We start from the raw sequence: 10,724 nt of genomic DNA, 5'->3' as shown, positions 1-10,724 counted from the left end.
TTAATTTGGGCAATGTACTTAAAGGAACTAATTAGAATTGCATTAATATTTATGGACCTTCTGGAGAAGCTGATAGTCACTATTTGAGGGTATTAACTGTTATCTTACACCAGGCAGTACCGTGGTGTTTGGAGGCAACTCTAATTGTGGCGAGGGCAATCAAGATCTCACCAAACAACAGCCAGCCTGGAGCTGTACATCCACACCACATTTGCAGTGCTAATGAAAGTCAGTTGCAATTAATAACCCTGCTCGGAGCCACTGAGCATCACCCTGGGAGGAGGATCACAGTGGCTGCTTGGGGCAGACATGGTTCTCCCATCCACCTGTGCAGGAGGTGGGCAGTTACTGGGGCTGCAGAGGGGCTGCTGGCTGTGGGTAACTGTGGGGCTGGGGCTGTTCCTTGAGGGGAGGGGGTGTTACACTGGGTTGTGCAGGTGGACCAGGGCAGAGCCCCTCTGCACGGTGCCCAACACAAGTGTAGCCATCGCCCTGCCCGTATGGCCGACCTCTCACTATAGCAAAGTTCACATCAATTCTCTTTCCCCTCATTTGTCTGTAAACCATGAAGAAAAATCACCTCCGTCTGCCCACATCGGGCCGCTGCCGTGATGTATGGCTGTAATAAAAACCCCATTTTGGGAGGCCACCTTCCTGTGCCTCCAGCCGGGCTGTGTAACGGTCCAGAGCTGCAGCCAGACCTTGGGCAGGAGCACATGCCCCATCCCTCTATGCCACCTGGCTGGGGCCATTACAGATAGGGCTATTGGAGCTGTATTGAACCACGCAGCGGAGGTGGCCACAGTGCTGCTGTCATTAGTCCAGCATCTGTGAGCAATGCCCAACTATCCCACTGCTGCCCCGTGGTCATGGCCCCTGCCCCATCCCTGCCCCATCCCTGCCCCAGTGTCCCTGCAGATGTGCTGGGAAAGCAAGACAGAAGCAGTGGTGCTGCTACAAGCCAGGTGTCCTGGCGGCTTTATTGTCTGGGGCAGAGCGGTCAGCTCTGCAGATCTGGACGGGCTGTGGTGTCCTGAGGTCAGCGCTTGTGCAGCCCTGGGGAGAAAAGCAGAGCAGTGAGCAGGGCTGCAACCGGGTGGGCTCTGCCAGGTGCTGCTGCCCACCACTGCCAGTCCCCAAAGCTTGCTCTCCTAAATGCGCACAGAGAAAGGGGAAGGTGCCTGCAAAGAGAGCCATGTCCTCCTCTCCCGTGCAGGCTGAGAGCGTAGGACTGGCAAGATTAATATTTTGATAATCAGGAATAATTATTATTGCTAAGAGCATCGCCTGCCTCATGCCAAAGACAAGCCCAGCTCCCAGGATGGAGCCGTGTGCTGATTGGAATCACCGAGCAGGAACGCTTCCAGTCCCCGCGTGGCACCCACATGCACAGCGGCCGAGCAACCATGGCTGCTGCCGCCTGGCCACTGCAGCACAGCTCTATGTGGGAGAGCTCCGTGCAGACCTGACAGCAGCAGCCCCAGCAGCACTGGGTATTTTCCCCAGGCACACACTGTGCTGCCCAGCACATCCTTCATCCCTGTCTGTGCTCCCACTCACGCCCAGCTCTCACCATGCTTGCAGGCCTGCTGGCACTCCTGCATAGTACGGAAGTGCTTGAAATTTTTCCAGCAGCCAACAATTTGTGTCTGACACGACCTAGAGCCGGAGCTGTAGTTGCGGCAACAGTTGTATTTCTTGCACGGGCCACGTTCCAGGTCCAGGTGGCAGCCCCAGTTATTGCGGATGGTGTCACCGATCCCTAAGAACCTGCGCAGGGGTGGGCTGCACCGCCGGTGTTTGGGGCAGTTGGTGTCACTGCTGTGGGTGCTGTTGCAGCAGCCGATGGTGTGCGGAATCTTCTCAGGGGAGGTGTCCGGTTTGGCTGCAGATGGGGAAGGAGAAGGGCTCGTGCCCATGGGGTCTGTCCCAGCCTTGGTACCAAGAGCAGAGCCCACAGTAACCTTACCTGGTACTGGTTGCACGCAGAGGAAACGGCACTTGATGAGGCAGCACCTCCTGCTGCCCCCGCAGCTGCCGTCCTCTCTGCATTTGTTCAGGCAGCTGGCCTTCAGGTCAGGGTCGGTCCGTGGGCATAAAACTTCCTTTGCTAGGAAAGAAAGGAGGTCAGAGCCCCACCAGCCCCAGGGCATTCTGGCCCTGGGGGACGCACTGGCTTTTCTTCCCATTCCCCTCGCGGTGCGATGTCCCACCACGAATCCCACGGCTCTGTGACCATGCCCTAACCGGGACACAAAGGCACTCACCGGATCGCTCGGAAGAGTTTTCTGCCTGTACCGTCTCCTCCGACTGTGCCTCCTCCGACTCTGCCAAGCCCCGGCCCAACGGGGCCGCCACCAGCAGCAGCAGCAGCAGCAGCGGACCAGACTCCATGGCACTGCCCTCGCAACACCAGCACCTCGCCGACCTTATGTACGGTCCGGTGCCCTGCCCCGGGCCTTGCGCAACGTCGGGACTCCTCCCGGCTCCGCTCAGCGCGGTTCGACACGGCTCAAATAACCACTATACACAATGCAGACAGCTCGACTCGGCACAGCTTGGCTTCACTTGGCTCGCCTCTGCATGGCACAGCTCGGCTCTGCAGGGCACGGCACGGCACGGCTCGGAACGGCTCGGCATCATTCTGTGCCGAGAGGTGAGCAGCCGCGCTCTCAGTCCCGTGCTTCGGCGGAGCAACAGCCTGCCCTGCCGGCCAACGCGCAGCGCCGCAGTCCGGGTATAGGGCGGCACGGCACGGCACGGCACGGCTGGAACGGAGAAGGGGTGGGGGACTGCACGCACCGGGCAGGAGTTCCCCACGGCCGAGGGGATTCGGGTAGGGCTGTATGTGCACCATCCCTGGAGGTGCCCAAAGCCACGGCTGCCCTGTGCCAAACTGTGCCATGACATGCTGATACGTGCAAAGGTTTGCCGTGCCAAGCAGTGCCATACCAAGCTGTGCCATGCCATGCTGATGTGTGGAAAGCTGAGCCATGCTGTGCAATGCCAAGCTGTGCCATGCCTAGCAATGCCAAGCAATGCCAAGGGGTGCCATGCCATGCTGATGTGTGCCAAGGGGTGCCATGCCAAGCTGTGCCATGCCTTGCTGATGTGTGCCAAGCTTTGCCAGGCCTAGCAATGCCAAGGTGTGCCATGACATGTTGATTTGTGCCAAGGTTTGCCATTCAATTCAGATCTGTACCATGCTGTGCCATGCCATGCTGATCTGTGCCAATCCGAGCTACCCAGGGCTTCTGTAGTCCCTGGCTGAGGGCTTCCCCAAGTGACACCACAACGCACACTATCACTGCTGGGGCGTTTCGGCTCCAAACCCACCATCAGCCCCTTCATCCCCACAGCCAATAAAAGCAGAATGTGAAGAGCTGTGTGCTGCACGGAGTGCTGGCTGTGTGCTGTCCCTGTTATCGCTTCCCTATTTCACAGCCACTCACAGCAGGCAGGCTGCTCCCTGCAGAAAGCCCCATAGTGGGGTTGAGAAGCATCCACAGAATCACAGAATGACCCGGGTTGAAAGTGACCTCAAGGATCATGTAGTTCCAACCCCCCTGCCTGGCAGGGCCACCAAACATACACCTTTACTAGATCAGGTTGCCCAGGAGACCCCATAGAACCCCATAGAGACCCCATAGACCCCATAGATCCCCATAGAGACCCCATAGACCCCATAGATCAGGTTGCCCAGGGCCCCGTCCAACCTGGCCTTGAACACCTCCAAGGACGGGGCATCCACAACCTCCCTGTGCAGCCTGTTCCAGGCCCTGACCACTCTCCTAGTGAAGAACTTCCCCCTAACATCCAACCTATCCAGAGATGTGACCCCGTGTTTAATTGGTTCAAAGGGGCTGAGGGGCACTGGAGTGACAGCGGCAGGGCCCAAGGAATGGCGTGGAGCCACAGGAGCTCGGGTTGGGGTTAGGGCCGGGCCGCACCAGGCCAAGGCCAGGCCATCCCAATGCCGTGCCGCTGCTGCCCCCTTCCCTCCAGCCTCCCGTACAGCACAGCACCGCTCCGAGCCCTCCGCCCCCATGACGTCACTTCACCCCCGCCCCCATGACGTCATGTCACCTCCTCCTCGATGACGTCACACTGTCGGAAGGCGTAGGCCGCGGCGAGGCGCTGCAGCCATATTGATGCGATACGTGACGTCATCTACCTGCGCATTCCCTCCCGGAAGAAGGAGGGCGTCGCGGGGTGATTGCGTCACAGGGGTGGAGGCGGTGGCTGAACGGGGCCGAAGCGCCGCCATGGAGAGTGCGAGTCAGGGTAGGGATGGATGGACGGGCTGCGGGGTCGGGGGACGAGAGGAGGGACGGGGGGTTCTTGGAGGACAGGGGGAGCTCCGTGAGGGGCAGGAGGTGGGACCTCGGCTGTGGGGGGCAGGAGGTGAGGGCTCAGTGTGAGGGGCAGGTTGTGAGGCCTCAGCTGTGAGGTCCCCCCTATGAGGCCCCCCCGGGCTGGTGCTGAGGTGCTGCTGTTCCCTCCCTCAGGCCTCGCTATTTTCTGTTCAACGTTGGCTTGGGAAATTCAGCTGAGGGTTTTTGTTCCTTTTTCCTGTGAGCAAAGGGTCCTTTTCTTCACTTTTCCCCTCTGGGTTTTGCATATCGTGTTTCGTTTGTTGGCTGTTTGCTATATGTGCTCTGTGCTTCTTGTTTTGACAGATATCAGCCTTAACTCTCCCAACAAAGGGCTGCTGTCCGATGCCATGATGGATGTTCCCGTGGATAACGCGGCTGCTGCGAGGACGGCAGCGCCCGAGGGACTGAGTGCTGCTGAGGAGGAGGAGCTGAGGGCTGAGATCGCCAAGGTAAAACTACTCCTGAATCACACAGAATGACCCGGGTTGGAAGGGACCTCAAGGATCATGTAGTTCCAACCCCCCTGCCTGGCAGGGCCACCAAACATACACCTTTACTAGATGATGGGAGGGAAAAAACGAGGGTTTGGTGGGTGCTGTAGGAGCAGGGTGTGCTGGCAGGTATTTCAGACCGTGTGTGTTATTGCCTGATCATCCACAGAACTGCTTCATGTGGAGCCTTAAAGAAATAAGTGGCTTAATCAAGGCTTTTAGCTCTGCTCCAAGCAGGAAAACACCACTTTAGGTGAGCTGTATGCAAACATAGCTCCTTTCTCCTTAGGAAGCTGAAACAATGAGGTACTTAATGTGCTTTCATCATCAGCCTTTTCTCTTAAATATTTATCACGTTTCATAGGCGGCTCTTTTAGCTCCATTTATGCTTTTCCAAAGCTGAGAGCCTGTAATGTCATACCTCAAATTTTAGGCGCCCTCTGGGCTTTAAAGTTCAGTTTATAATTTGTATGTGTAATGTAGCTGATGGTAGTGTTGATTGTTCTTTCTTATACTTGATAATCTCATGCTGGTTCTCTCACTTGCATGTTTTGGCAAGGGAGGACTTTGCTGTTCTGAGTGGCTGTTCAGGTCTTGGTAAACTGTGATTAATTAAGTAGGAATGAATTCTCTTTGCCCTGAAACCACTCCAGAGTAAGAAAGATCTCTGAGCTCTTTGTTCTAATGACAGCAGAAGAAAACAATCATAAGATTGAATCCTTAGCTAAAAGAGCTTTTGGTAATTGATTTACTTTTTTAGATGGGTCTACTGTTGAAATTACAGTGTGGGGAATGAGTTCTTTTAGTGCTATTAAAACACTGGTCCAGGGGCTTTTTATACATTCCCAGAATCTTAGCAAACCGTGATATTGAGATCCGCATCTGTCTCTTTCTAAGGTGGAAGAAGAAATTGGTACTCTCAGACAAGTTCTGGCTGCTAAAGAGAGGCACTGTGGAGAGCTGAAGAGGAAGCTAGGTTTGACTCCCTTGGATGGGTTGAAGCAAAACCTGTCTAAGAGCTGGCATGACGTACAAGTCTCCAACGCGTAAGTGTTGCTTGTTATGTGTGTTTCACATGAAATAGTGACTGTAGCATTTATTTCCCTTTAGCACATCCCAGAGCTTTTCCAACTGGCTGGAGGGTTTTGCTCTGATAAGTATGTAGAGTAAAAGATGTTTCTAAAATGCAATGAATTGAATGGATGCCATGTGTCAGCATAAACAGCTTTCATATCAGTGGTATGAATGCATCATTGCTGGATGCTCCCTTGCTCGATGTTAAAGACCTTGATCACTAGTTAACAGTTCATTTTGTCTGTTTCTGCCCATTTCTTTGAGACACAGACTGCTGCTACCTCATTCTGAGCCCAAGCTCAAAGAGAAGTGAAAAAAATGCTGGAGTTCACTTAGTAGTGCATAGTGTTAGTTGAGAATGCTATCTGTAGCATTAGTCTGCTAGGAATGTCATATGCAGAGATATCTGTGCCTAAAGAAGGTTTGAAATGAAAACTACACAGGTACAAAGCGTATGGTTGCTGCACTGTTTGACAGTGTCAAAAGGAGAGTCGGGGTAAATCTGAGCACAGCTGCCAAATGTAAAGGGCCCTTGGGGTACCCAGAGGGATATAATTCAGTCTAAAAAGTAACATGCAACTTAAATTGAATTTGGTGTTACTGACGTTTCATCTGCAGGGTGGGTCTTTGAGCTCTTTGTTTCACTGTTCATTCTTTTCCTCGTCTTCCCTCCTGTCCCCCGCTCAATTTCTGTTACACCTTTGTAACTGAAATGTGTCGTTGTCTTCTAGAAATGAATATTATAAGTTATATTCATTAACACTTTCTGTTTCTAGTTATGTGAGAACATCTGAGAAACTTGGAGAGTGGAATGACAAAGTGACACAGTCTGACTTGTGAGTGCCTTGGGCTCCTCAGCAACACCTTCGTGCTCCTTGCTGCATCCCCCATTTGTGCTGCTCCATGTTCTCACAGGCATCAGGGGTTGACTGGGAGCTGGAGGCATAGCAAAGCTACAGTCAGGGCTGTTCTTAGCAGCATGCCTGATGTCCAGCTATAAGCACTCCTCAGTTGTAATGGGGATGAGTAAAAGTTACTGCTATCATCTTTCTTATAGTCTTGCCATTGCTGAAGAAAAATTCCAATCAGTTACCAAACCACATATGATTAAAAAATAATGCAAGAAATCAACCACAGCTTCACTTTAACTGGTCACTGGTAGACTAATCTGTTTTAATTAGGTGTCTTGTTAGTGAACTTTTGTCTTGACTGTCAGACTATTTCTTTTCTCATCAGATGTGGTAGGAATCAGTTTGAATATTACCTTTCTGTTTGCCCACAGTGGAAATATGATGCCTGAAGACATTTGTCCGTAGCTGAAAATAGGGGCTTTGCACATGCAAATATGTACAGTAGGCTTTGAAAGCTGCCATGCTGTGACTCTGTTCATTATGTGAACCTTTCTGAATGCTGTCAAACGTTAGAAAGCAATGAATTTTAGTCTTTACAATATATACAAGCAGGTGCTAAATGCTGCTGCCTGCTTTTGTGTTTAGAACATACTGTTTAGTCATGTTAGACTTCTCTTCATTAGTCACAAGTCACTTTGATTCTTACATAGCTGAAAGTAAAGGAGACCTTGAATGTTTTCTGTGCTGAGGATTCTCTCCATTCTGCATTTTGTGCTTAAGAAAGTGATTATTTAGCTAAGAGAGAATGAGTTAGAAGCTTCCCGTCAGCAGTTCTGATCTGACTAAGCATGTTATTTTCCAGGGTTGACAGGAAGTGCCTGCAATGTATGTCCTCTGAGCACTTCTGTGTGTTGTCTAAGCTGGTACCAGATGCTTTTATAGCAATTGTACTTTGTCTGTACATCCAGTGTTAATTCTCACAACCCCAAAGATACCTTGTTATGTATAAGAAGTGTGGTTTCTAAAGATAAGAGAGTGAAGTGCAGTTTAACAATTTGTCCAGGTCATACAGGTACAGGTAAAGTACAGCTTTGGGGATGACAGTCAGATTTTTTGGCATAGTGCTCAATTCACTGTTGTGTGCTTTTAACTTTTGGTGTTTGGCTGCTATGCTGTTTTATGAAGGGAGCAGAAGATTTTGAAGTCTTTCAGTTCCCAACGCCTTCTAAACTTCAGACTTTCCTTGTGCACAGTGTGTTGGGATAAGAAAGAAACCAGAGCTTGGGTGTCTTCCTGCCTCTGAAACAACAGCTCCTTTTCTTCTGTCTGTAACAGAGAAGGGGGAGAGCTGTTATCAGAGAAATGAAACCTGCATTGCTGTAAGTGTAAAGAGACACTAATGTGGAAAGTGTCAGAATGACAGCAGACAGAAGAAGCATCAGTCATGAATCTTGGCACTGTATCTAACCCCCATTGTGTTTGTAGATATCTTTCAGCCAGCAGCACTCTGGAGGACTGGAATGAAAAATTAACTCAATCAGAAGCGTGAGTGTTTTAACCTTCAGCAATAACAAATGCTTTCATGACAGTCTGCTACCACTAATGTTCTGTGCCCCTTCTCGCAGTCCTCTCCTTTCATTACATCTATTTAAGCATTTCTTTCTTCTAGCTTTCACTTTTTTAACCTGATAAAAATCTAATCTGAGAGAGGGAGTGTTTTTTTCAGGTCAGTCTTTGAATGATTTCACTGTGGTCCAAATGATGCTCTTCAAACAGCTGCCTGCTTTCGGAGAACTGGCTGAAGCCACTGGGTACCCGAACTGCATGCCAGCTTTTGTTACTTCAACTGTTGAGCTGTGCAATAGTCAGACTGATCTCTTCTCATCACCCCTCAGCATGCTCTGTGGGGAGCAAGAGCTCTTCTTTTAGCTGTGGTACCTGATGAGGACAAATGATGCTTTAGTGTCCAAGGCAGCTGTTCTGACATTTTAAGGCTCCAAATGGATGTGAACAGCTTAAACTTCGCAGCTGTTGTACTGCGTTCATTGGCTGCAAAAGTCTCTTAGCTATGTTTTTTATTAAGTATCTGGAATTAAATTCTCATCTGGGCTGAATTACAGAAGCATATTACAGATGTTGGCCTTCATCCATCTCATTGCATCTATGGCATTGTATATAGGGGAAATCCTTTGCAGTAGTGCAGTGGAGGCATCCAGGTTGTGTCGCTGCTTTTTGAACTAATTTAACCATGGTGAGGTGGGTCTTAAGTAAGCAGGATATTCCTGTTCTCTGGAGTAGGTATGAAATTCAGTCATTTGAGTCTGGCCTCTTGCTTTCAGTGTTTGTGAACTGAGGGTTTTCTTCATAAGACAGGTGAAAGTTGTTTTGTTTTTTGATGCTCCCTATGTTCCATTTTCAGTGTTCTGTGGATGTTTTCTAGATTAAGAAAGTGTAAATAGTCACTATTTTACTTGCTAAACAGAGTGACTTGTATTTACGCTCACCAACAGTGTGACTGACTGCAGTGGTGTTTAATCAGAGTTCCTCTGGGTGTGCCTGCTGGAATAGAAAACTTCTCATTATATCTGTTTCCTTGCACTCAATAAGCACCAGAAGTATATGGCGGAAGCGTGCTTCTGGAGCGTGCTCAAGGCCTGAATAGCTGTGGCATGGCAGCTTTCCTGCTTGCCTTGGCACTAGACAGCATTACAATTCATGCTAACAAGGTAGACGCCAATTAAATGGGAGAGACCAGTGGGCTTGAAATGTAGAATTCCAGCAGCGGTTTAGAAACTGAGCAGGATTTCTATTTCCTTTCCCAAAAGCTCAGTAAATGCTGGGAGCCAAGTTCAAGACAACCAAAGAAAAGGTTTTCAATTGTGTGGTTGGGTTTGTTGTGTGAATGAATCCTCTTTCCTGTTGTTTTGGAGCTTCTCTACGATAATAGCTTACAAGCATCCTGACTGACCCCGGGACCTTAACGTGCTTTTGTGCTCTGCTGAATTTCCTGGTGGCTGCTGCTCTGGCCTTAGAGCTTGACTTGCCCTCTGTGTTCAGTAGGGCAAAGACAGAAAGTCAGCCCTGTCTGTAGCTTTGGTTTTGTGGTAACTGTGGGGTGCAAGGTGTCTTAATAGGTACAAATAGTGATTGCTGGATAAGAGCAAGCGAGAAGAGGCTGGTATTAAGGAAGGATTTGAGGATTTGTGTCTGGCTCTTCCTGGTAGGATTTATATTAGGGGGATGCAATGAAGTGTTTCAGTACCACAGGATGAATACCTCAGGGCAAAGACCTTTCCTGCAGCTTCTCCTGCAGCCAGTTGCCTGTTATAGAGAGGTGTTCATCAGAGCTCATCCTTGACTGCTCCCAGATCTGGGTTATTCCAGCATGCTTTATGGTAGCACTGAGGGAAGGAAGTGAGCAACTGAGTTTATACAGGTGGTATACCTAGCTATGGAGTTGCAGGTGGGTAGTTGTGACTTCTGGGTCAGAGCTGAGTGCTGTTAAATTGCACTGAAAGCTTTTGTAACCTGGTCCCTGCTTGTTACAGACCCAATTCCACACGTCTACCTGCTGACAGTTCTGGGTTAAGGAGTTTCTCATCTCTGCTGCACTTTCCTGGCTGTGCCTTGTGAGTTGCAGTGGTGAAGTATGAACGTGTGCATAGGAGCTGTGGATGCAGGACTAGATTGGTGAACTGATGTCTGCTATCTTTATTTACTTATTTTTCCTTCCAATCATCTATTGCAGCCAGATTGGTTCCCTGGGCTCAGTATAACACTTGAGAGTTTCCAGCGTGTGCGAGATGTGATGATGTCCTCTGACTCTGTGAACTCTTCCTCTCATCACTGCTCTGCTCTCAGTGCTAATCTGCGAGAGCTGGATGCCAAGCAGTGCAGTAAGCGTGGCTGTTTTAGTGAGCACAAGGCCTTCC

The 10,724-nt window shown here is 50.0% G+C and overlaps 2 protein-coding genes across 15 annotated transcripts in view; one reads left to right on the top strand and one right to left on the bottom strand.

Moving 5' to 3' along the window:
* Positions 1–949: 949 nt before the first annotated feature.
* On the bottom strand, positions 950–2,597 carry LOC107323085 (WAP four-disulfide core domain protein 5-like). The gene is made up of 4 exons (XM_032448653.1): positions 2,268–2,597; positions 1,970–2,110; positions 1,574–1,885; positions 950–1,056 (listed from the first exon to the last, which is right to left on the bottom strand). The coding sequence occupies exons 1-4, from the start codon at positions 2,392–2,394 to the stop codon at positions 1,040–1,042; spliced, it is 597 nt and encodes a 198-aa protein (XP_032304544.1). The 5' UTR covers positions 2,395–2,597; the 3' UTR covers positions 950–1,039.
* A 1,557-nt stretch (positions 2,598–4,154) lies between these two features.
* Positions 4,155–10,724, top strand: part of TPD52L2 (TPD52 like 2) — a 15,318-nt gene continuing 8,748 nt past the window's right edge. For 4 of the 14 annotated variants that reach the window (XM_015881815.2, XM_015881813.2, XM_032448649.1 and 1 more), the window contains exons 1-5: positions 4,155–4,284; positions 4,680–4,825; positions 5,765–5,913; positions 6,718–6,777; positions 8,278–8,337. In XM_015881815.2, coding sequence (XP_015737301.1) covers positions 4,266–4,284; positions 4,680–4,825; positions 5,765–5,913; positions 6,718–6,777; positions 8,278–8,337 — 434 coding nt within the window. In that variant the 5' untranslated portion in view covers positions 4,155–4,265. The remainder of the gene's footprint in view (positions 4,285–4,679; positions 4,826–5,764; positions 5,914–6,717; positions 6,778–8,277; positions 8,338–10,724) is intronic. The other 10 variants (XM_015881824.2, XM_015881822.2, XM_015881819.2 and 7 more) reach the window with 4 other exon arrangements.

Source organism: Coturnix japonica, chromosome 20, assembly GCF_001577835.2.
Source record: "Coturnix japonica isolate 7356 chromosome 20, Coturnix japonica 2.1, whole genome shotgun sequence".
In the NCBI taxonomy this organism is placed as follows: Eukaryota; Metazoa; Chordata; class Aves; order Galliformes; family Phasianidae; genus Coturnix; species Coturnix japonica.
The sequence above is the reverse complement of the archived record's forward strand: the minus strand, read 5'-3'. Positions and strand labels throughout refer to the sequence as shown.